General features: G+C 39.3%; 1 protein-coding gene across 4 annotated transcripts in view; it reads left to right on the top strand.

Moving 5' to 3' along the window:
* MAP2K5 (mitogen-activated protein kinase kinase 5) overlaps positions 1-27180 on the top strand; it is a 268034-nt gene that overhangs the window by 157063 nt on the left and 83791 nt on the right. For all 4 annotated transcript variants that reach the window (XM_032175733.2, XM_058427173.1, XM_058427172.1 and 1 more), the window contains exon 16: positions 5931-6002. In XM_032175733.2, the coding sequence (XP_032031624.1) occupies positions 5931-6002 (72 nt within the window). The remainder of the gene's footprint in view (positions 1-5930; positions 6003-27180) is intronic.

Below are 27180 nucleotides of genomic sequence, written 5' to 3'. Positions count from 1 at the left end.
TTCATATTAAGAATCTTGCTTGTGTTTCAAGGTATGGACAGCCCAAAATTACTCAAATACAGCCAGCTAAGCTACTCAAATATTAAAAAGAAAATATATCAGAATGGCCGGGCGCGGTGGCTCATGCTTGTAATCCCAGCACTTTGGGAGGCCGAGGCGGGCGGATCACGAGGTCAGGAGATCGAGACCACGGTGAAATCCCATCTCTACTAAAAATACAAAGAAATTAGCCGGGCGTGGTGGCGGGCGCCTGTAGTCCCAGCTACTCGGGGAGGCTGAGGCAGGAGAATGGCGGGAACCCGGGAGGCGGAGCTTGCAGTGAGCCGAGATTGTGCCACTGCACTCCAGCCTGGGTGATGGAGCGAGACTCCGTCTCAAAAAAAAAAAAAAGAAAATATATCAGAATGAAATAGCCCTGTATATGTGAATAATCTCACTTAATCTGTAATCGGAAGTGTAAGATATAGAAAAGATAATTAGGAAAAAGACAGGGAGGCTTTTGTAACATCATGAGTCATTTAGAAAAACCAAGTACGGGCACATTAAGCAGCAATGTGCTTATAGGAGACTTGAAAAGTCATCTTGATCCAACCTCCCCATTCACCAGTGAGGAGACTGAGAGCTGGAAAAGTGAAGTGTCATGCTCAAGGAAATACTGTTTTTTAGGGGCAGATAATTAATAGGTTCAATAGATACCTTCATCCAAAGCATGAAAGATTTTCAACCACATTTTAAAAGGATTTTATCCATAAGAATTATAAAAGGGGTCTAGAAGCTTAGAGCTTATATTAAATTAACCATTTTTCAGAAATTCTTTATTTTTTTTTTCTTGAGATGGAGTCTCACCCTGTCCCCCAGGCTAGAGTGCAGTGGCATGATTGCAGCTCACCGCAACCTCCGTCTCCTGGGTTCAAGAGATCCTCCTGCCTCAGCCTCCAGAGTAGCTGGGATTACAGGCATGCACCACCACGCCCAGCTAATTTTTGTATTTTTAGTAGAGACAGGGTTTTGCCATGTTGGCCAGGCTGGTCTCGAACTCCTGGCCTCAAGTGATCCACCCACCTTGGCCTCCCAAACTGCTGGGATTACAGGTGTGAGCCACCATGCTCGGCCCAGAAATTCTAATTACTAAAAATTTTATTATGTTTTTAAGATAGAAGTTCCTAAAACTTTAACCAACTATTCAGTCTTCCTGGCTTACTATCATTTTAAAAATCAAATATAAAAATTGACACTATTGCTATGATTAACTGAAGTTTTAAAATGAAAAAATCTTACTCAAATACTTGGCCCTTGGGATCAGAAAGTCAACCTAAATAACCATTCTTATCTTCAGAACATTTTTTTCTGCCCAAGCTATTCCAATTCTTGGAAATTGTCTTTACTTGGAATAAAACACATACACATTGCATGATCCAACTCAATTGGCTATGCTCATGCGGTGGTAATAATGGTAGTGGTGGTGACTGGAAGAAGGCTAACATTAACTGAGCATTCCCATGTGGCACGTACTGAAGCACATTACGGGATTCATTTAATCTTCACACAACCCCAGGAGGTGAACGTATTACTACTATTATTTATTATTACTATCTTCATTTTACAGATGAGGAAACCAAAGGTAAAAATATCTTTAACCCAAGGTCTCAGAGTTGGCACATAGTAAAAGGCAATTTAATTAGGACATCAGCTTCTAGTTTCTGCTAATAGCAGACTAGGTTATTTAGATCAACTCTTCTGTTTAAATATGCTAGCTAAGTTTTTTTTGTTTTGTTTTGTTTTTAACCATCTCAAATGCACCAAAGAGCTAAAAAGACAGTGGGCTACTCCCAGGACAATTTTTGAATGAAATCCTACCACAGAGAGGAAAGTAGAATGGGAGCCCCATCACTGCTTATTCCTGAGGGCATTTGCCTGAATCACAGTCAGGCAAGAGGGGCAGCGGCCAAGCTTCAGGGCCCACCTAAGTCAGAAGGTCTCAGAGGAGATTTTCTCTGTTCCATGCTAGAAGCCTAAATGGCTAACCTCAGTGTAAGGGTAAACTAGATGTAAAACTGCTCCTCTTCCCCCAGTCCTGGGAAACTGGAGAGGCGGCACCTGGAACCAAGCAGAGAAGCAGAAGAAATAGGAAAAGTGGAACAAACTATGACCACAGCCTAGCCCTGGTATAGATTTGCACCCTGGGTATATGCATACATGTCCTAGGTTGGACAAGGCACATCATGCTGAAAAGTGGTTTGAGGTGGTCTCCACCTTAGGCCTCAGAGAACCTCTCCAAAATTTTTCTTTCAAGGGGAAAAACTAGCAAGCAAAGAGAACTGGGCACACAAGAAAACAAAGCCACCTGAACAAGATCAGTAGGAACAGCAGGCAGCAGAAACAGATGCATACAGACTTAAGATCACACATTTTTTAAGTGACATAGTAGATTTTTAAAGTCCTAAACAAAACTTCTAGATTAAAATTTAGAACTCACTGTATTTGACAGCATATTGGACACAGCAGAAGAGAGAATTGGTGAACTAGAAGACAGATCTGAATTCAGGCAGTCTAATTCCAGAGCCCTGTTTAACCAGTGTTCTGTCTGCCTACACAGGGATCCTGCCAATGTAAAAAAAAAAAAAAAAAAACCTCATCACTTGTGATACATATTTTGACTATACACTAGCCTGAAGTTTTCTTGCCTACTTTGTTAATTTTCTAGGTAGTCTGAGTCTGAACAGAAATTCCTTTTTTGGAAGAGATAAGGGATATATCTTGGTATCTTCCTGCTTTTGACAAATATTGTGGAAACAGATGGTTCTGGAGTTAGTTAACTAAATGTAGATTCTTGTCAAAGCTGAGTCACAGAGGGCATCTGGAGGGAGTATAGTGTGGGTGCCAGAAGGACTGCCCTTTAAGATCTTCTATAAATTCTACTTATTAGATCATCACTACTCTTTACTGTTCTTATTAAGAACAGGTCAGGGTTTTTTGTTTCATTTTGTTTGCTTGTCATTTAACCTCACTACAAAGATGTTTTAGACAAGAGTCATGTGTTTCCTATTATTTAGCTTTTCACACTGATGACAGCTGTCATGTGAGAGAGTAACCTCAGTTTTCACTTTTTAACTGCTAAATATCCATCATAGATATTCTGTCAACAACGTGGTACCTGGTAGTTGGTTTTGCTTTATTTTGTTTTTCAGGGGAGAGGACAGGGCAGGCCACCTTGGCTTCACGTGTGAGAACAGCTTTGAATTGTGCAGCCTTGGGCCATCAAATCCTGGCTCCATAAATTCAGAATGTTTTGGTGCTCATCTTGTGTCTAAATCACTTCCAGTGGCCTGGGCACATTTCCCAATCCCTATCCACCTTAAGAGTTGTTTAGGATAGACACGTGGAGCTTGCTGTTGGCTTTTGCTGAACATTTTTGCTCAAACACTGCATCACAGCAGTAATCTTGTTTCATTAGCTTATTGCAAGAATAATTTCCCCAACAAGAGGTCATCAGAATCTGACCCTTAAAAGAGTTCTCTTATTTGCCATCTAGTACCTGTGAACATTATCACTTTTTCTATTTTTTCTTTTTAAATTTAATTTAATTTTTCTATGCTTTATTATCAGCTTACAGTTTGCATTTGTTTTGATAGTTCAGTGGGCAAATGTAATGAGTGTGTTTAACCTCCTTTTTAATCCTGCCCAAATATTTTGTATGTGGGTTTCACTTTTGTGTGTGTTCGTGTTTTTTCTGTATTCTGGGTGAAATGCTTGGTACCTGTTAATCAGTAGGATGAAGAAATGGAGACAGGAAGGAAAAAAGGACAGGGGGCAGGGCAACATTTAGTTAGTTCTTTAATAATTCTAGAGGATTTTAGGATTTTCATGTTTTCATGTTTGTTAGAAGTTCGTGACAGACATGAATAGCAATGTATGAGGAAGTTATATAAGAACTTTCTAAGGAACTTATTTGTTCATGCAGTAAACATGTATTACATCCCTTCAGTCAGCATGCATTGACTGCATACCTGTTATGTGTCAGGCAAGGTATTAGGTATGTCTGCCTAGTACTCTGTTTGCCTCTTAGGAAAAATAGACTAGAAAACAGATGATTTTACAACACAGTGTGATAAATAATAAGATATGAACAGCATTTTAATGAAGTACAAAAGCAGGAATTTATAATTCTGCTGTAGGAGTAGAGAAAGGTTTCACCCTCAAACAGGATCTGTGTGAAACATGGTCATTAAGCAGAGAAGAGGAAGGCAGGGAGATCTAAAAGGTCATTGTCTCTCCAGGGAACATGGAAATATTTAGTGACTGGAGCTAAGTGTACCAAACAATCACCCAGAGAAATTATTTTTTTAAGTGAGGATCTCTAGCCCCACCCCCAGAGATTCTGATTCTGGAGGTTCATTTGTATTAACAGTAAGCACCTCAGGCAGTTCTGTGATGGCTGCTCTAAAGACTGCACGTTGAGAAATACTGACCAGCTCAAGGGTGTGCATGGCTCTTCTGACTTCTAGTTGTGGGGTCAGTTTGACTCACTGGAAAGAACTCTAATTTTGCAGTCAGACATAACTGGCTTTGAATCCTGGCTCTGCTCCTGGACAGTGCATTTAATGCTAACCCATAGCTCTAGACTTAGTTTTTATATTTGTAAATTGAGGGCAATAATACCTACTTTTGCAAAATCATTATGAAGTAGAAGACCCAAAGTACCTAGCCCAGTGTCTGGGGCTAGTAAGTGGTCATTAAATGATAGCTATTACTATCCTTCTTGTATAGTGGATACAGCACTCATAATGGTTAGTAATGTAAACTACTCTGTGCCTCATTTTCCTCATCTGTTAAATGGTGATGATAAAATAGTACCAATATTACACGGATGTTTATGAATCTGAAATGAGATATGCATGAAAAACACTAAAACAAGGCCTGGCGTATAGAAATTCTTTAATAAATGCACACATAATTTTGTTGTTGATGATAGTAATGACGGTGACAATAATGTTATTCCTGTAGCTGGCTAGCCAGTTCCATATGAATACATCCTGGTATCTATTGAATTGGATATTGGGGTGTAAGTTATGATCTCAGCCTTGCCATGATTAGCCTGTAACCTTTAGCAATCATTCCACCTTTGTGAGACCTCAGTTTCTCTTATTCATTTGTTCATGTGTTGATTCCAAAGCCCTCTACTGTACTGAATGCTAAATCCTAGAGGGATAGATAGATCAGGAAGCATCCACTCAGTATGAAATTATTCCTTTTGAAGTAGAGAATGTTTATGTAGCCTCTTTTAGACCAGGTATTTGCTATACATCTTGAGTGGAGGACCAGGAGTCCCAAATGGACCTTTCAAACTGTTCCTTGGTTCATATACAAAGAAACTCTGATCAATGGAATGAAATGTTGAACAGTAGATGAATCTGGGTAAAGGAAATAGGAATGTGCTTTGCTCTGATCTCATTTTTTTCAAATTTCCTATGTTTGAAATTATTTCCAAATAAAAAATTAAGAGAAACCCTACTATTCCAGACCTATCTATCAAAATACAAATAAATGATAATATCATATAATGTTGTATAATTTGTTACTCCACAACGAAGACCACTGGATTTGGAGGGAGAGGATCTGGGTTCAAGTCTCAGCTCATTCACTACTTAGGACCTGGCCTAAATTACCTCAGTACTCTGAGCCTCCATTGACTTCCAAAGTCTTCCTCACAGGGACTTAGTGAGGATTCAGTAAGAATATATCTATATATAATTTATATAGATTATGTATATACTGTATGCACAAATACATATATACACACATGTAAAATTGTTTTGTCATCTGTAAAATGCTATGCAGATGTTGGTGGCTCCTCACCTTAGCTGAGCCCATTTTGGTGTATGTGTGAGTAGCATCCGTCAACTCACAAGCTCCCTTCTGATTTCTTGCAGCCTGAAAGGATTTCAGGGGAACAGTATGGAATTCATTCTGATGTCTGGAGCTTAGGAATCTCTTTTATGGAGGTACGTTGTTTGCACATAGATGCTTCTGTGCATATCTGTACTAATATATTCAATCAGGAAAAGTGAAGATTTTGAAAGAATAAGCTAAAATAAACCTTCAGCATGTTATATAGATGTATACACGGAGTTTGACCATAAAGTCTTTGATTCCTTATGTGGCTTGTTAACTGACTCTGGAGGTTATTTTAAAGCACTGTTTATTACAGATCACCTATGTGAGACCTGCCTGGAGCACTTGTTAAAAATACAGATTCTTCAACCCCGTTCAAGACCAATTAAATCCAAACCTCTAAGAATCTGCATTGTTAACCTGTTCGCTGGGTGATTCTTATACACACTAAATCTGGAGAACCCATGTTGTAAAATAGGGATTCCAGAAAAATTCTGTGCCCTGTTGGAATGCATATGTAACTTCCAAAGGTGATTAGTTTAAAAGATACAGCGCTACTCATTTAGATATATAAGTTATATACGTTTGTTTTAAAAGAAAAAAAAATCACGTTATTCCAGTATAGTCTTACCACATGTGTATGTGGGTTAAGGGGTGGTGTGATATGATGGAGAGGGAAGGGGGAAGAGGATGTATGTATTTAGCACAATTGCAATATCTAGTCTTTATAGCTGTATTTAGAATGGACTTTATGTTAGTGTTCTAGATGTAGCTCCATTAGAACTCTATGCTATGTTTTTTTTAATAAAATGACCATTGATCTACAAGAAAATGTGTATAACTTATATTAGAAGGACATATGGCTCAGTTTGAGTTATGGTAGTATAGAACCTCTATACTGACCAGTGCTTCAAAAATTCTCACTTAAATTGATTCAGATAAAGAAGGACTTGTATTTTCTTTTTTTTTCTTAATAGAGATAGGGTCTTGCCATATTGCCCAGGCTGGTCTTGAACTCTTGGGCTCAAGCAGTCCTCCTGCCTGGACTTCCCAAAGTGCTGGGATTACAGGCAGGAGCCACTGTGCACGGCCAGGACTTTTTATAATAGAAAAGTAGAAAGGACTCTTTAAATAATATCATAGACAGAGTTGCAATCATGATTTTGTAACCTTTTTTTTTAGTCAAATACTTTTTCTGTGAGTTTTGTAATGCATGAATGCAATTGTATTTGTAAGGAAATAATCTTCAAACTCAATTTACCTGCACAGTAGAAAGAAAGCAAAAATAAAGTGTTGAACGTTTATTAAATCATATTCTTCTGCTTCTTCTTAAAAGGGAATCTAAGAGGAAATACAATATGTATGCATCAGCTGAGAGGTTAGTGATAATAGTAGTCAGATCTCAGAACTGAGTCTCCCAACAGAGTCCTCAAGGGCTTATTCTATTAGCCTGTTTCAGGGGAAACTAGTGTTTTTGATTTGTGTATTGCTATTATACAATTTCCTTTTGCATATTTTAAATTGTTGTCATTTATTTTATAAATGACTGGATATAGTGTAAGACAATTGAGAAGTTACCTGGTGTAGAGATAAGAATCCTAGATTGGGAATGGAAGACCTGGATTACAGTTCCAGGTTTGCTACTAGTTTTTTAGGTGACCCTGTGGAAGCCACTGTTCTTCACTGGGCCTCAGTTTCTTCATTTGTAAAATATTGATCTCTAAACCCCTTTCCAGACTAACATTCTATGACTGTGCTACTGCTCATGGTGTTGTTTTCTTTCCTTAGCTTTCACACAGCAACTCTAGAGTTGTGTGACTGAGACAGTGATAAAATGACATAAAATGCAGAGGCATGGCACTACTATAAGAGAGCATAACTGTTAGATTTAAGATTTAGAGCACATATAAATGTTCGCCATTCATCCTTTCTACATTCATTTATGCATTCATGTGTTGAACTCCTGCTATGCCTGCTGTATAGGCAATGGGGATAGAGTAAGGAAAAGACACTCAAGTCTTGGCTGTCATGGAGTTTCATTTGGCGAGGGCTGAGGCATGAGGGGAAGGACAGAAAACAAAGGGATAACTAAATATGTAATTTGTCAGGTGGGGATAAGTCCCATGGAGAAAAAGAAAGCAGACTAGGCTGGGCTCAGTGGCTCACGCTCGTAATCCCAACACTTTGGGAGGCTGAGGTGGGCAGATCACCTGAAGTCGGGAGTTCAAGACCAGCCTGACCAGCATGGAGAAACCCCGTCTCTACTAAAAATACAAACAATTAGCTGGGCGTGATGGTGCATGCCTGTAATCCCAGCTACTCGGGAGGCTGAGGCAGGAGAATCACTTGAACCCAGGAGGCGGAGGTTGCGGTGAGCTGAGATTGCGCCATTGTGCTCCAGCCTGTGTAAGAAGAGCGAAACTCCGTCTCAAAAAAAAAAGAAAGAAGGCAGACTAGACTAGTCCTCTCTGGTAAAGTACCACTTGAGCAGATACTTGAATGCTGTGAGAGAAGGGAGCCACCTGATAACAAGCTCAAAGGCACCAAGATAGAGTACACTCTCAGCATATTTAAGGAAGGCAGAGACCAGTGTGACTTGAGTGGAGTTAGCAAGGGAAAAGTGGGAAAAAATAAATTTAGAGAGGTAGCCAGGGACCAGGGCAAATATAGCCTTGTAGGCCATGCTAAGGACTTCAGGTATTACTCTTAGAAGAAATGATCTGACTTAAATTTTCACAGTATCACTGAGTGCTCTGTGGTGCATGACTATAGACAGGCAAGTGTGGAAACAGGGAGATCAGTTTAAGTAGGTAGGAAGACAGGTGCTCAATAAATATATTTATGTTGCATATTGAAATATGTGTCTGCCAGTATTTTGCTGGGTGCTAGGGGTGCAAAGATTAATAAAAAGAGACTCTTTGTAGTGTAAGGAAGGAGATCGCCATTGATATATTTGGGTTCTGTTGATGATATTCATTTATCCTGGAGATAAACTATTGAATATTCTCTGGAAGACTGAAGAAAACAGACTCATTGAATTTTCAGGATTGAAGAGGATTAGGTATAGAGAACTGTGTGAAAAAGTGTCAGCATTGAGTGTGGGATGCCTGAATGCCAGAAGGACTGTGTTGGCTCATGTGGCAGAGAGCAGATAACCAGATGGTCAGGAGTGAGGGCCAGGAGGAGCTAGGCCTTTTGATGCTCCTTGTATTTTAAAATGGATGGTAAGGAGCTGGGTGTTAACAGCAGGAGGAAGAGATGTTGTTAGAGGTTGTAAAGAGGAATCAGATTATGATCATCAGAGAGGGTTGTTGAGCACCTCTGTACATGATGCTTAACTGAATGCCTTCAGAAGGAACTATAGGATTGTAGCCCCTGACCTCTAGGGGCTTATTACCCCCATATAACATGTCACCAACACAAGTAATAGACCAGTAAGTCATTAGAGAATAGTGTAAGGCCCCTGGCATGTTTTTTATACCTAATCTATTTGGGGTCCAAAGTAAAGAAAAATATGTGATAGGGAAGAGAAGTAGGTTTTGAGTCCGTACATGAGAAATTGTGGGGATTCAGTAGTGAAGATTACAAGAGAAACCCAAGGTTCTTCTGTTTTCTTCTTGAGACAGAGTCTTGCTCTGTCGCCTAGGCTGGAGTGCAGTGGCGCAACCTCGGCTCACTGCAACCTCCGCCTCCCAGGTTCAAGCGATTCTCCTGCCTCAGCCTCCCGAGTAGCTGGGACTACAAGCACGTGCCACCACGCCCAGATAATTTTTTGTATTTTTAGTAGAGTCGAGGTTTCACCATGTTAGCCAGGATGGCCTCGATCTCCTGACCTTGTGATCCGCCCGTCTCAGCCTCCCAAAGTGTTGGGATTACAGGCGTGAGCCACCATATCCAGCCGGTTCTTGTTTTTTCTTAAGGGTCAATATAATGAGAACATTACCTGAAGGGATTAGGACGTTAGTCCAAAAGAAGTACTTGAAGGCCAAGATTCTTATTTGTTTTTACCATAGTATGTTAGGAATAGATGTAGCAAATCCAATTTAAAATCACTATAGACAGAAAATGTGAATCTCAATAGCATTTTAGAATCTGAGGAACAAATTGCATTCTGTAACATAGTCAACACTTTCTAAGAATTGCTCCTCTTCTGTTTATTCTCACTTTTAAAAACAAAATTCTCTTTCTAGTAGAAACTTTCCTTTCTTCAGTAATTCTTACTTAAGCACTTGCCCTGTGCCAGGCCCTGGAGAGTGCGGCACACAGAGCTGAGGAGAGCCCACCTCTGGTAGAAAAGAAAGATACCCAAAGCCCAGAATGGTGTGATGAGTCTTCAGTAGAGATGTTTACGAAGGACTCTGAGCCACAAGGGAAAGGGGGTGGGGTTTCACACAAAGGAGTTGACATTTAAGGGAGATTGGTCTTGAACAGACTTTGCCACTAGGAGAAAGAGGGAAAAGATAGAGGATCCCTTCCCCATTTCCCAGCACACTCTAAGGTATGGATCCCTGTAAACACTTAAGGAGAGATCAAATGTAAAAGTATGCAAGGTCTCCCTTAGTGTAGTTTCACTACTTGTTTGTGTGCATGCCTTCTTCAAAGTGTTTTAAGTTAACCAGTTTATTCTCCTAGGGTACCTGTGGTAAAGAAAAAAATTGATAAAAATGTAGGAAACCGAGCAAAGGAATTTCCCTGAAATTACACAGGAATCGAATACAGGCTAGGCCTGGTGACCCATTCCTGTAATACCAGCACTTTGAGAGGCTGAGGCAGGAGGATTTCTTGAGGCCAGGAGTTCAACACTAGTCTGGGCAACATAGCAAGACCCCATCTCTAAAAAAACAATTTTTTTTTTCATTTAGCCGGGAATGGTGGTGTGTGCCTATAGTCTTTGCTATGTGGCAGGCTGAGGCAGGAAGACTGCCAGAGCCTAGGAGTTTGAGGCTGCAGTGAGCTATGATTGCACCACCACACTCCAGCCTAGTCAACAGAGCAAGATGCTGTCTTAAAAAAAAAAAAAATCAGAGACAAAATGGGCATGAGAGTTTTCTGTCTCCTCTACGTCTCCCTAGCATCCTTTCCCCCAATTCTATAAACCGTCATCTCTGAGGTTTGGTGATGCCAGAAGCAGAAAGTTCAATCTACAGCTGTCAGACTTGAAGCCTGCCCCCTGCCTCCCACTTTTTTTTTTCTAGAGATGTGGTCTTGATATGTCACCCAGTGTTGCCTTGAATTCCTGGGGTCAAGTGATCCTCCTGCCTCAGCCTTTTGAGTAGCTAGGACTACAGGTGCACCACTGCACCCGACTGAATGCCTTCATTGTTTTAAACCCCTGAAATGACAGGGTTCCTCCTTGCCTGCCTTCTTCCTCCTGCCTCTTACCTTGTTAATATGCTGTCACAGCCCCCATGGGGAGTCATAACAAGGCCTCTTGCCACACTCTCATAAAAGATGATGGTACATGCCACTAAAATGTGCCGTTAAAAAAAAAAAAAACTCACAGACAGGTACATTTATGCCTTAAGCAAAGAAACTTTAATATAGACTATCTTTTATCCAGGGACAGAATTGCTTCTCTCTCCTTTCGGTACAGCATCCCTCTGTTGGGGGGGTAAAGGGCATCTCTTCCAGGTTTTTGTCAACTGTATGTAGTATTTGGAGTTGGCAGATGTAACAAAAAGATGGAAATTATCCTTAGGAAGGGAAAAAAAGATTATTCACCTTGACTGATACATGGCAGTTTGACTTGATGGGAAGAATTTGGCCCGTTTCTCCATTGTTTGTTTGTGATTTTTAACTCACATCTTTAAATGTGTTGTAGTTCCCCTCCTGTGGATTAGTTATGGAATCATTAAAGGTCATTGCCACATATGGGATTTGTGTGGGCTCACTCTGTATTGGGGAAGAGAACCCATGTGAAACTGTAGTTCTTTCTCCTTGAAACTTTGTTAGCAAGAATCAATGTGGAAATGCAAAAAGAAAATAAAAAAGAAGTGAGACCCACTAACAAGGATGTAAGATTCCTGAACTAGGATAAACTAGGAGGGTAATCCTTCCCTGGAATATTTGTTTATCTCTTCTAGGAAGCTCATACTGATTCAGTTGCCTAGGAGATTTTTAGGATTATTAACCTTGTAGTCTCTGTTCAAGACTTCAGGGCAAAAAAAAAACCAAAAAGACTACAGGGCTAAACTTTAAAATGAAAATGAGTTGGGTATATAATAAGGGCTTTACCAAGTTTGATAGTTTTATTAGGGGTGGCTAAAACATTTTAGAGCATAATTTCTGAATTTCACAGGCACTTCAGTGCTTATCTGTTCTAAAGAATGGCTTAAGGAGAAAGTCCCACTCTCATTTTTTACTAAGTAGTTATTCCATTTATATTCTTGTGTCATTTGAGTTCACAACATAAATCTGTAGTTGGGAAGTAAACAGTCATATTTGCAAAAGTGAATTTTAAGTGGGTCCTTCCTGAGTCAAAAAATAAGTCAACATACATTCTCCACTAGCCTTGCAATTTGCAGTATTTAGGTTGATGCATCTACATTAAAAAGGCACCAAACCAGTCCTGTAATATTCTTATTTTCACTGAGTATGCTGTACAAATACATGTTCTGGTTTGGGATTCTATGTGGTGGGTTATTTTTTTTTAATTTTATTATTATTATACTTTAAGTTTTAGGGTACATGTGCACAATGTGCAGGTTTGTTATATATGTATACATGTGCCATGTTGGTGTGCTGCACCCATTAACTCATCATTTAGCATTAGGTATATCTCCTAATGTTATCCCTCCCCCCTCCCCCCACCTCCCCTCTCCCCCCATCCGTGGTGGGTTATTATAAACTTTATTAAGGTTGATGGTGAATAATCTGACAGACTTTTCTATAGGAGTCAGACTGAAAGCCTGGCCCCAACCCTTTTTTAGAGGCAGAGTCTTGCTAGGTTGCCTAGGCTTGCCTTGAATTCCTGGGCTCAAGCGATCCTCCCTCCTCAGCCTCCTGAGTAGCTAGGACTACAGGTGCACCACTGTACCCATCTGAAAGCCCCATCTTTAGCATATGCACAGCATATGCATTTTGCTCATTTTGCTTGGATCCTCATTCTTTCTGCCTGTTTGCCACCCCTCTAACCAGTCTCCTGAGTCTGAGGAATAGAACAGTCTAGCTCAATGTGCTTAGTTAATTGGTGCGTCATCTAGTCCTCAGAGACCCCTCTTCATCATGACCAGTGTTTTATTGAAGTGGTTTGAATGATGTGCTGAATGATGAAAGCAAGGACCATGGCTTAGAAAAATGTCTCAACATAGGTAAAGAACATAGAGAACAACACAAGGTCATTGTCATTGTCATCCAAGTAACATCATCTTCTGAAGTTTTGTTTTTGGTGTTTTTTTTGTTTGTTTTTTTTTTTTTTGAGATAGAATCTCGCTCTGTCACCCAGGCTGGAGTGCAGTGGCGCATTCTCAGCTCATTGCAACTTCCGCCTCCCAGGTTCAAGCAATTCTCCTGTCTCAGCCTCCCGAGTAGCTGGGATCACAGGCATGCGCCACCACGCCCAGCTGATTTTTGTATTTTTAGTAGAGATGGGGTTTCACCATGTTGGCCAGGCTGGTCTTGAACTCCTGACCTCAGGTGATCCACCCACCTTGGCCTCCCAAAGTGCTGGGATAACAGGCATGAGCCACGGCACCTGGCCATCTTCTGAAGATTTTTTGGGCTCTCTTATTTTGACAAAAAGAATTGTGAGTTTTAGAATTACCTTTACCAAGTTAAAAATAAACCCATGGAATAATACGCTGTTCTCTGTACATGTAATATCATTTTTCTTCATCTCCCCAAGAAACAGTTTAAGTAACCATCCTTCATGATACCAACTCTGGTATCTCCAGCTGAAGGTAATATCTTCTTCCTCTGACCTTCATCTGCATCTTCCTTGTGGCATGTAAATTGTCCACTTTGTATTACAGTAATTTATAGGCATGTCATAGTTCCTTATGACAGGATTCAAATATGATTCTCTCATAATCTTCTATGCTGTTTAATACATTCCATTGCCCTAGTGGGCACTCAATAAATCTTTTTGACTCAATTTTTTCCTACTTTTGTAATGATTTTTTTAAAGCAGTTTCAGAAAATAAAGATCAGAGTTTAAAGTGTGATGGAGTCTTTAATATAAATGCCCATAAATGTTTGGAGAATAGATCACAGTGTTTTGCTTGTGAAAAAGAGCATTCAGTTTACCAAGGTATCAGATCCAGATTTGAATTCCACTTCAGCCAGCCTAAGCTATAGAACCTTGGGTAAATTACTTAATTTCTCTGAGCCTCAGTTACCTCCTCTTTAGATGGGAGATCTATTTCAGAGCTTTTGGACAAAGTTCACAAGGGAAAAAAGCCATTATCCCCTCTCTTTAAAAGGAATTACCCTTTGAAATGTTTACATTTGAATCAGAAAGACTGCTAATTTGGTTAAAGATGGTGCAAGCTTTAGCTTACAGTTTCACCTCAGACTCCACTAAAAATAGCCATAATGTGATTTGCACACGCGCGCGCGCACACACACACACACACACACAAGGATAATACCATAAAGAGAAAGGGAAAGGAGACAACAGCACTCAAGTTTTGAATATGAGACAACAGTAAACAACTGAGCAGGGCTGAGAATACAAGCAAGCAGGCAATCTGATATACTGTAAACACCCAAAGGCTCAGGAATTGGTGGGACCAGATATGTGGAGCCAGGAGTCAAGGTGGGACCAAGAGAGGAGAATTGCTTTAAAGTCAGTTTGACAATTATGATAAGACTAGTTAATCTTTCATTTATTACAAACTAATATGAATTGGTCATGAAAACCCAATAGAAAACAATTGTTAATGTACTGGAGTAAACACCATGGGTGGACACTCAATCTAACAAAACTGAGTGGAGGGTTTTTTGGAGCAAATAAAATAAGTGATACCTGGCACCATAGAAGTCTGGGTCCCATTACTACGTTCAGAGGCATTAAGTGAAAGTTTAGATTCTGAATGTTGAGACCTCCCACCCTGTTCCTAGGACACTAGTGATTACTTTACACTCAGAGATTACTTTTCAGGCAGGAGATTAGCAGAGACTTTGTCTAGGGAAATCTGACTAGGAAGACTTAAAGATCCAGACGTTTGGAGTTCCCCCAAGGAAACAGCCTAGCTAAATCATGCTCCCAGGAGAGCCCTTAGTCTACAAGCCCCATCCATGAGCACAATTTCCAGTGAGATTTTCAGTGCCTTACTCTTACAGAGACGTTTGAGAAAGGCCTTTAGGGTCAGAACAGAGGCCTACAACAACTAAAAAGAAAAGCAATTTGGATGGCCAGAAAACTGTGCAGAGGGTAAAAAGTTCAAATAAACTACCAGTAGTATCCTCAGAGGACTAAAGAGAAAATAGTGCACTCAGAATATAAGAACAGGCTGCTGTAACAAAAGGAACTTTCAGAGAACAGCAAGAAATAGGAGAGAAATGAAAATTAAGGAACCAAGTCGGCCAAGTGCGGTGGCTCAAGCCTGTAATCCCAACACTTTAGGAGACCAAAGTAGGTGGATCACGAGGTCAGGAGATCGAGACCATCCTGGCTAATATGGTGAAACCCCATCTCTACTAAAAATACAAAAAATTAGCCGGGTGTGGTGGCGGGTGCCTGTAGTCCCAGCTGCTTGGGAGGCTGAGGCAGGAGAATGGTGTGAATCTGGGAGGCGGAGCTTGCAGTGAGCCAAGATCACGCCACTGCACTCCAGCCTGGGCGACAGAGCAAGACTCCGTCTCAAAAAAAAAAAAAACAGAACCAAGTCAAGAAGTTCATGACAACTTCTTATTAAAGAACCAAGTCAAGAAGTAACACGAAAAATAGAAGTTCCAGGAAGAAAGAACAGAGAAAACAAAGGGGAAGAAATCATCAAAGAAAAATTTTAAATTTTAATGTTATAACATGGGAAAAATATATGTTTGTACAAGATTGCCCTTCTCTTAGTATTCCTATAGAAAAAAAAATCATTTTTTTCCCCCAAATGACATATGGCAGTGTTTTTTCTCAGAAAAAGTGAGTTTTTGTTGAGGATTAGTAATAGAAATTTTCCCAAGGAAAATTTACTATAAAAAATACAAATAGTTGGATATAACCACCTTTTGTCTCATTGGAATGTAAAAGCTTAACACATCTAATTTTTACATATACATATTGTTTAATGGATGCCAGATAAGACTCATTAGATATCAAGAAAATGAATTGTGATCTTCTATATGTATGAGTAAACACATAAACTATGTAGAGCTGTGTAAATGTAAATAAAAGTATTTAAAAGGTGGCATGGGCCATGTGTGGTAGCTCATACCTGTAATCCCAGCACTTTGGGAGGCCGAGGTGGGTTGATCACCTGAGGTTGGGAGTTCGAGACCAGCCTGGCCAACATGGCGAAACCCCATCTCTACTAAAAATACAAAAATTAGCTGGGCATGGTGGCAGGTGCCTGTAATCCCAGTTACTTGGGAGGCTAAGGCAGGACAATCGCTTGAACCCGGGAGGCAGAGGTTGCAGTGAGCCGAGATCGCACCACTGCACTCCAGCCTGGGTGACAGAGTGAGACTCCATCTCAAAAAAAAAAAAAAAGTGGCATGGATTACCCAGCCTAGTACCCTTGACAGAAGCTTCTGGAGAAGTTTGATGGCGAGTTTGTCATTTTGTCATTTTCTTTCCAATATCATTTTTAGATTGAAGGGTTGTTATCCTAATTCTTGAACTGTTAAAGAGCTTAGACTGGATTAACCAGAATTCAGTTCACATATTGGCACCAACACTTATAATCATTGTGATCTTAGCCAGTTCAGTTTGTCACTCCAAGTGTCAGTTTCTTATGTATAAGTTGAAGGTAACATTAGAATTCATTCATTCCTTAAATATTTATTGAACACCTTTTACGTGTCAAACACATTATTAAGTGCTGGGATACATTGGCAAACAAAATAGGCATATTCCCCTTCCTTGTTGAGCCTACAATGTAATAAGGGAGGCAGAAGATAAACAATAATAAACACATGTTTTTTGAAAGCAAGATTAGGAATATATTCAATATTCTAGGCTTTTTCATGAACACTTTTATTTAACATTAGCAACCACATAAAGTTACTTGAAGAAGTAAGCCTTTTGTTTTTGTTTTTGTTTTTTGAGACGGAGTCTTTCTCTGTCGCCCATGCTGGAATGCAGTGGCGCGATCTCGGCTCACTGCAAGCTCCGCCTCCCGGGTTCACGCCATTCTGCTGCCTCAGCCTCCCGAGTAGCTGGGACTACAGGTGCCCACCACCACGCCCGGCTAATTTTTTGTATTTAGTAGAGACGGGGTTTCACCATGGTCTCGATCTCCTGACCTCATGATCCACCCGCCTCGGCCTCCCAAAGTGCTAGGATTACAAGCGTGAGCCACCGCGCCCGGCCCAAATTCGAAATTTTTTAGCACTAACTTGACCCTCAAAGGTCACACTAATGGGAGCATTTAGGATTTCAGGTTTTGGGATTGGGGTTGCTGGTAAGTATAATGCAAACATTTCAAAATCCGAAAAAGGCCAATATCTGAAATATTTCTGGTCCCAGGTAGTTCAGATAAAGTATACACTCAACGTGGATCATGTTCAGTCTCCTGATCCAACTAGTGAAACATTTTACCTGTTGACCAAAGTTTTTGCTGAGAACCATCAAAAGGTGAAAGGATCTGAAGGGCCCAAAGACAAAGGAAATTTCCATGGAAGATTTTATAGGAAAGTGGGGAGGATGTGATTCTGGAATCCTTGTAATGGGTCCTCCCCTCCCATTGAAGGATGCTTAGGAAAAGAACATGTAACAGTTTCTGTCACTCATTCCCCTGCTTTTCCTCCCTTTTCTGTAATTCTGTCTTGATTTTTTTCCATTGTCTTTTTTTTTTGGGGGGGGGGTGTCTAAAATTGTGTGTAACTTAATGCAAAAGGAGCTGTTAAAATGACCTTTGGCAGATGATGGATTGACTAGTTCAGTCCTTTGCAAGGTCTGTGAAGGGATCCAGCTGTCTCAGATTACCATGCCTAAATGTGCATTTTCCAAGGTTGTCAGTGATTGTAGTGAATGTGAAACTGGCAGACAAAGTGAAGTGTTTCCCACTGAATAAAGCATTGTTGAGTTTGCTTTGTGTTCAGAGCTGTCAGGAACAACCATGAGATTGACAAAACAAGATGGAACAGGTGCTAGCAGTCCCAGCTAAGCATTTTGTTATTTTGATGGATTTCAGACTGATTTTAAAGTTTTTCCAACAGCACATGCTCATATCATGTATACACACAAATACACAGAATTTGAAATTTAAAAAAAAGCAAAGTCTTGATATGAAGAATAAAGAAATAGAAGACAAAGCAGGCATTTGACAGCCCATTTTCAGATGTTTGAAGGATTGTCAGTGAAGAAGCAGCAAGCTGATCTTTTATGACAAGAAGGCTGAAACTTCTGAGGCTAAAACAAAAGCAAAAAAAAAAAAACAAAAAAAACTCCCATGACTTTCTATTCAGTATAAAGAAGGATTTTCTGATGGATAGAACTCTACACTTTCCTCCTCAACAGTTAAATCATTTGCCTTTAGAGGTAAAAATGTCCCATCCCTGGGGACACATAAGTAGGGACTGAATGACTATTTGTCTCAGATTTTTTTCTGTAGAAGAGACAGATAATAAGTTTAGACAAGATGCAGTCATATATTCATTTGGTCACTCAGCAAATATTTTTTTGAGTGCCTAGTATGTGGCAGGCCCTGTGCTAGTCACTGGGGACACTACTGAGAACAAAACTGACAAAATCCCTGCTTTCATGGAGCCTACATTTTGAAAAAGAATACTTGATCATTGTACCTTTTTAGACAAATAAGTGAGTTAGGCTGCACGTGGTGACGCATACCAGTAGTCCCAGCTACTCGGGAGGCTGAGGCAGGAGGATCCCTTGAGCCCAGGAGTTTGAGGCTGCAGTAAGCCAGGATCATGCCATTGCACTCCAGCAACCGAGCAAGACTCTGACTCTAAAAATAAGAAAGAAAATAAATAAACAAACAGGATGATATGCTAGGAGTAACTGAGTGGTATTGGATTACTTTTGAGTTGAGCTCTGAAAGATAAGAAGGAACCAGTCTTCTAGTGACATGTCTCAACACTAAAATTCTGAGTCTATGATAATTTTGGGAACCATGTCTGCCAACGTTGCGATATCCAGTGGTAAAAACCGCTGCTCCTAGAAAATTCTCTTATATGCCTTATGTTGTATTTAGAGACTAGAATTTTTTTTAACCTAAAGAGAGACTTTAACTTAAAGAGAGACTTTAGAACTTATTAAATCAGACCACTTCTCTTAGCAGTGAGGAAGCTGGTCTCCAGGGAACTGGGCAGAAGAGGACTGGAATCTGGGTCTTCTGATGTGAAATGTAGTGCTCTTTCCTCTCTTCCAAGCTCTTGACATCCTCTTGCTCAGTGTCATTCTAACAAGAAGGGTGACAACATCACACTTTTTTTTTAATGTAACACTTAACAAAGCTATTTGGTATTCATTATCTCTTTCAAGCTTCTCCCCACTCTGAAAAATCAGCAACTTGAAGCATCAAATATTGTTTCACCTTATAAGCTTCAAAGTTCCCATTTTGCAAATGAGGAAACTTAGATCCAGATAAGTTAAAGGACTTTTCTAGAAATGTTAAGTGAATAGCCCAGGCAGCAGCAGTCAAGTATTCTGACTCATGGATTCAAGTCTGCTTCTTCCATTATGCTTTAGAAAAGTAGATCAAGTAGTTTGAAAAAAGAAGAGATGAATGGTAAATGGAACTGAGCAGAAAATCAGATAAAGGAAAAGACAGGTTTACTGTGACTCTGCTGGTCAGTTAAGACTGCTTTTCATAGGATTATACCTTACACTATCCCTGTAGCTGGTTTAGTTTCACCATATTTCAAAATGTGCTAGTTATCTTTCAGAAACTAAAGCCTAGTTTATTTATTAAAAAGAAACACAAATATTAACCTAATCTCCAGTATGTCTACTGTAATAGGAAGTAGGTAGGTAAGGATCCCATCTCATTAGTAAATATTTATCAAGTGCTACCCAGTGTTGGTAGTAAGGGTACAAACTTTGCCCTCAGTGACTCCTTGACTAATAGGAAGAAAGAAAAGTAAAAGTGCAATGGAAACATGTAGAACTGGGCACATGAGAGTGTGGGCTGACATCAGTGTCAGAGAAAGCATTTCAGTTATTGATTACTGCTTAATAAACTACCCAAAATTAGTGGCTTAAAATAACCATTTATTTACTCAGGATTCTGTGGGTCAGGAATCCTAGCAAGGCTCAGCCATTCTATGTAGCATCAAAAGCCTCTCATGAAGTTGCAGTTGAGTAGTGGTTAAGGATGGAAGATCCAAGATGACTTCATCTGTGTGTATGATGCTTTGGTGGGGATGGCCAGGAGTGGCTGGGACCCTTCTCTCCCATCTCCCCTTCATGGCTAGCTTAGACTTCCTTTGTGGTGCCTGGTGTTCTAAGCTGTTATTGGAAAAGCTACAGATCCATTAAGGCCCAACCACAGGATTGTTCCTGCCACATTCTGTTGATCACAATGTAGGTTCTTGATGATGAGGCAACAGGGTCACATTCCAAAAGAGCATCTTGGGCTGTAGATTCTGTTAAAGCCATCACTGGAAGCACAGTACGTTTCAGAAAGCTTCCTAGAAGTGCTGGTATCTAAGCTAAGTTTTGATGAATGGGTTAGATTTGGAGGGCAGTGTTCCAACAGGAGCAGCAGCATGTACAGAGGCCAGAAGTACGAGAATATCAACTGTTTATGACTCCCTTGACTTTGAAATGTCTAGAAATAGAAATGTGAGTGAAGTTGAGCTCAATAGACTAGACCCCAGCACTGATATTTTCTCAAATACCCACAGCTGCATGATTTCAGAGACTGGTTTAGAACTAGAAGCCCCCAAAGCCAGGTCTCTAAGAGACCATTGTCATGATTAGGGGTGCCTGCTGTCAGAAGACACAGGTCAGCATTACACAAACTTTTTAAAAGGGTGTCATTTCTTAATTCTTATTATGAGGATTCAAATGACTGTTGAAGTAAACACATGAGATGGGGTTTGGGGCAGTTAACTCTAATCATTTTTTAAAAATTTTTATGGGGGCTGGGTGCAGTGTCTCATACCTGTAATCCCAGCACTTTGGGAGGCGAGGTGGGTGGATCACTTGAAGTCAGGAGTTTGAGACCAGCCTGGCCGACATGATGAATCCCCGTCTCTACTAAAAATACAAAAATTAGCCAGGCGTGGTGGTACACACCTATGATCTGAGCTACTTGGGAGGCTGAGGCAGGAGAATCGCTTGAACCTGAGAGGTAGAGGTTGCAGTGAGCCAAGATCGTGCTACTGCACTCCAGCTTGGGCGACACAGCGAGACTCCATCTCAAAAAAAAATTTTTTATGGGTACGTAGTAAGTGTACATATGTATGGGGTACATATTTTGATACAGGCGTACAATGTGTAATAATCACATCAGGGTAAATAGGGTATTCACCTCAAGCATTTATCATTTCTCTTTGTTACAAACATTCCAATTATACTTTTAGTTATTTTTAAATGTACAGTAAATTTTTGTTGACTGTAATCACCTGTTGTGCCATGAAATACTAGAATTTTATTCATTCTAACTTTATTTTTGTACCCGTTAATCATCCCCACTCTTCTCCTTGCCAACTACCCTTCCCAGCCTCTGGTAACCATCATTCTACTGTCTATCTCCATGAGGTCAATTCATTTAACTCTAATCTTTTTCTTCCTTGACAACCTTTTAATCTTTAATAAGAAATAAGTCATCTAAATTCATCATAATGGTTAAATATGTGAAAATGGTAGCTACTAATCAGTCTAAGCAGTGAGACGTAAGAGGGCCTTGTCAGTTAAGACCATCAGATCCTAATACTAAAGAGTTTGTGTACCGTGTTCATTAAGGTACTGTGGCATAGAAACAAGCAAATCAGGCACCTCCAGGTTGACCAGACTCCAGGAGATATCAGCATCAGGGGATATATCATAATCAACAAATTCTTATTGTCAACCTACTGCAAAATGCTATTTCTGGTGTCATGGAGAACATAAAAGTTTATGATTTATACTTTGCCCTTCAACAAGTTAAAATTTATAAGGCACTAGAAACACAGGAAGATGTAGAACACTGGGAACTGTCACCAGGGAGGATGTGATACCCACTGCCCAGTGAAGGGTATGGGCAGGGAGTGGTATGAAGTTTGTCTACAAAATTGTGGGTAGAGTCTTCTGGGATTAACTCCTGACAGAAGAGGAGAAAAGGAGGAACAATTTGAATCAAGTCCTGAAAGAATAGGTAGGCTAGAAATCTATCTACTCATCTGTTGCAACATCTCAGATTCCAGATAGGAAAACTGCCCTCAGTGTTGCATTTTGAGCTATGCAAACATTTGAAGAACATTCATTTTTCAATTAGAAAAATAAAATGGTTTCTTTCATTAATCATGACTAAACTTTGTCTCTTTAACTCAGAGGCTCTCACGAATTTCCTCTCAGTGCACAGAATACCATGGAAAAAGACCTTTGCCATTGTTTTTAACTGACTTTTAGAGATTTAGTTATATACCCAGATATTTTCATTAGTATTCTGTGAGTAGAGCTATTGATGGAAATCAACATGGAATGGTTAAAGTGTCTGTAAAGCTACAAAAGTGGGTATTTTTAAATTGAGGGCTTTTTTCCCTTTTTTATTTATCAATTAGCTGCCTTATACTTACTATGGCCTAGTTAAAATTGTATATTCCATTTAAACACAATATCTAACCAAAAAGTTACTCAGCTAGGGTTTTTGGTCTAATGTAGTATAGACAGATTGATATACACATACACAAACATAAACACACGCATATATATATATACACACATATGCTTATATATACACAAGTATACACATATATACACACACATATGCTTATACATACATAAGTATATACATACACACACACACACACACACACACACACACAAGGAAAAAAAGAAAATGATGCAAGTGAAATAGCATATGGGAGAGGAAGGAGAATTACGTGTTTTGGGACAGCAGGGTTAGAAAGACCAAGGAACATTTAAAGATTCAAAGCAATAGCATTTAGCCTGAAATCTACTTTTTATCATCTTTACCCAACCATCAGAATGAAGAAAGACAGTGTCCAGCTGTAGCAGTAGTTTGGTAGCAGGAGAATTAGACGTAAAGGTACTAGTGCCTGAGGGGTGGGTCATGAATTAATAATTGCTATGTGGCGGATGAGCCCCGTCAGAAGAGCTGAAAATGAGGAAGTTGCCTTGCAGAGCGCTATCAATCACTCAGTGACCATAACTTCCAGTAATTAGTGTATTTTATGGGCCTTTGCTTCAGTGGCTCGAAAGCACATATGCTCCAGTCACAGCTAAACTTTGCTGGAGTAATATTCCAGGATGATTTATCCTCCTGCTGCACTGGGATATAACCCTATATTAGGTGAAGATTGTGAACTAAGCTGCAATAAAGTGTAAGTTTAGGTACAGTTTGCCCAGGTTGAGACCTCAATGTATCACGCTTTTCAGCATTCACGGTTAGGCTATAGCAGGTAATCATTTTTAACAGTGAAACAAATAAAGCAATTAAAGGAATAGCATTAGGATATTGTACTTGTGAATTACTGTTGCCCTCTCCCTGTTTAAGTGTCTACTGTAATAAGCCCATTTCTTTTTTTTTTTTTTTAAACGTACTCTATTAGAAACATTTGTTCGTTTTTTGTTTTTAAGTTCCAGGGTACATGTGCAGGATGTGCAGGTTTGTTAAGAAATATCTGTAATGCTGTCTTTTCTCCCTTATTATTAATAATCTGGGACAGAATGCAGGACCTTCTGAATGGTAGATAAGTGCTTGATTTATTCATTTGTGCTACTGTTTGGGCTCCTTAAGTAAGTTTAGATCAGTGGACTTTGGTGAGGACAAGTAATTGTTTTTTGTTTTGTTTTTAGTATTGGCACCCTTTAAGGAGCACTCCTGATGGGACCCTCACATTTAGGCTCTTTCTACACAAAGAAAAAAACGTTACTTACAAGCTCTCAGAGTACTTGGCACTTTTCATATAGGCATAATGAGTTACTTGCTGTGGCTCACCCACTGCACTAGAAGTCTATGAAGTCTTTGCAGACAGGGTCCTTTGCCATTGCCAAAACATTTGTAGAGCCCAGTGTTCCTAGGCTCTTAACAAGCTTTGCCACCAACTTACAGTATGACCTTGAGCAAATTAATTAAGCTTCTGGTGCCTCCGTTGGGCCATAATTCTGTTTGTGTTGAAGAAATCCTTAGAGTTTGTAGGAAAGAGTTTGTGAAAATAAGCATAAATTGAATAAGGAAAAAATACCTGTGGGTTCACTATATTCTCTTGAGAGTAAAGTATTTCTTCTTCACGTTTAATGATGGTGTCTTTGAATTTCCTTAAATAGACACCAGTGATAAGCTAATTTCACAAGTGTAGATGGAAGGGTGTACACAGTTTGATGCTTTCGTTACATTTATTATCCCATCTTTAATTTGCAGTGTATTATAATATCATACAAGTTAAACAATAATAATAAAACTAATTGTCTTTAATTAAAGTGAATTAGATTTTGATTTTAATATATTTGCTGTAGTGAGTACTGATAATGTGGAAGGTCCCAAAGGTTATTAGGGCATGTTTCTGTTAGGCGTGATGGTGTTAGTAATAATCCTCTTCCTCATAGTTCTAGACATGAACAAATATGTCACTTCATCAGTCTCTGTTACTCGCACTTATGCCCCTCCACAGGGGTTGCAGATTCCACAAGTTATCAGCTAATGGCGTTATACATTAAAAATTGAAGCTTTCCTCACTCTGAGGCCTTTCAAGGCTTTGTTCTTAAGCCCCAGACACTTTGGAGTGCAGCTGCAAACTATAGGCAGAAGATTAAATTAATTTGTAACTCTTTTTTTTTTTTTTTGGTCCTGCATTACTAAATCCTCCACATTTAATTGAAACCCTACTTCAAGACGCTTTGTGTTTCTGTGTTCTTTGTTGTCAGTTTAACCTCCAAAGCACTTTAACACTGGTAAATTGCTGTTATATCCTTTGGATTGTTTTTAAACCATTCAGTAAGAGAACAGTGAAGTTGATACATGGGGAAAAAAGTAAAATCTTAGATTTTGAGGTATTTAATATTTATTATGGTTCTTCACCAGCATAGTTTCAGATGATTTAAACTCTTTCTCTAGGACTGTGTAAATTGGTCTTGGGATGAAATCTCACCTAGGGAATTTTATGTAATCCAGTAGTTAAGTCTGATTTTTTAAAGTTTCCCTGTGTCTGAGTGTTCCAAAGTGGCTGCTGCATTTCTATAAAATGAAGGTTTAACTGCAGCGCACAATCTAAATGCAAAATCCTTAGATGGAAATTTAATTGTGTAAAATGTACACAAGGTAATTAAGAACAAATTTTAGGACATTTCAGACTATAAAGTTGTCTTTCAGCTAGATCACTGGCTATATTGAAAATGCTTATTTTCAATTTGTAGTTCTGCTGAGAAACATAGAATATGTCTAAATTCAGAATAAAAAAATCCAGTGCTCTTCAGTAGAACTGTAAATTTAAAACTACTCCCACAACATAGTTGATATTCTGAGTAGGAGACTTGATTACTAAAAACATGTCTTGAATTTGTGTCCTGCACTTGTTTTCTGGCTACAATGTTTGTTTTCTCTTCATCATTTATGATTCTATGACAATAATTATTTTTATTATCAATAAAAGCCATTCTGTTGCTTTGTCAGTAAATAACTTCTTTTTGTTAAAATACAAAGGTTTTTATCGTGTTGTATATTTGGCAATTGTTATGATCTCTCTTTCACACACAGGCACACATACAAATATATTTGTTATTTAAATTATAAAATCCAACATATTCAAATGCTGCTAACTGAAGAGCATTTTATAGATTGTGGTTGGCCAAGTCAAAGGTCAATAAGATGACACTAAGGAACAGTCCTATTTTTAGGGTGAGGTGTTAGTTATTTAAGTGTATCCCCAACTGGTAAACACTTCAGACCATTCTTTTTCAGCCTTTTACGTAATAAACGTCCCACAACAGAGTCTTCAGCAGTTTGCTAAATCTTAAGTATTTGGAATTAAAGTGTATTTTTTAATTTAACATTAAATAGAATCCCTTATCTCTACCTCCACCCCCCGGCCCCAAATAAATAAAGCTTTTCCAAATCTTTTACGATGTGAGCTGCTCCCCTTGTGGGAATGAAAAGGATATGAGACCCATTTGATGAATTGCTGGCACTTATGTGTGTCTACATTTTTCAGTACACTTTTTTAAAAAAAAACTAGACTTAAGCTGCCTATATTACATGGTTCTTTTGTAAAGATGATAAAGAGAGCAAAGATTTCTATTGGCTTAGCCCTAATCTATTTGCTTTGTTGTGATTCTTTTTTTTTTTTCTTTCCTTTAACTGTTAACCTATTTATAAATCTAAATCTACATACAAAGGTCATTGGTTGGCTGAACTTAAACCATTTTACTTAGTAAATTTAATTAAGAAAATACAGTGCAACTCATAAGCAAATGAGTTTTTTCCTAGTTTTAAACCAAACCACCCTCTTGAGTGCTGATTGCCTTGCCCGACCCCTGGTGATACAGAAACAGGCAAAATTAAAAAGGACATTAAAGCTTCATTAAATCTGAAACACATTTAGTACAGTGACATATCTGCAGGCCATTTCAGAGAAGATTACATACTCTCTTTTGTAAGTTTCCTAATTTATAATACCTTGACAATAAAAACAGGGGAAATGCAAGTAGATTAATAGACCAGTAGGGGTAAAAGATACAGAATGGCCCCAGGTCTGCCTGTGTGTGAAATATTCACTTGGAGCATATGTGCTCCTTCTTCCCCATAAGGGTCCCATGTTTATTTTGACTTTTGTCAGCCTCATGGAGAACTCGTTCTTTTTTATTTATTTATTTATTTATTTTTGAGTTAGGGTCTCACTCTTGCCCAGTCTGGAATGCAATGGCATGGTCAAGGCTCACTGCAGTCTCTACCTCCCTGGGCTCAGGTGACCCTCCCACCCTAGCCTCCCAAGTAGCTTGGACTACAGACACATGCCACCACACGCCTCTCATTTTTGTAGAGAACTCGTTCTTCATGCAGCTATATC

Source organism: Hylobates moloch, unplaced genomic scaffold (genome assembly GCF_009828535.3).
Source record: "Hylobates moloch isolate HMO894 unplaced genomic scaffold, HMol_V3 SCAFFOLD_14, whole genome shotgun sequence".
In the NCBI taxonomy this organism is placed as follows: Eukaryota; Metazoa; Chordata; class Mammalia; order Primates; family Hylobatidae; genus Hylobates; species Hylobates moloch.
This window is presented reverse-complemented; position numbering and strand designations above follow the sequence as displayed.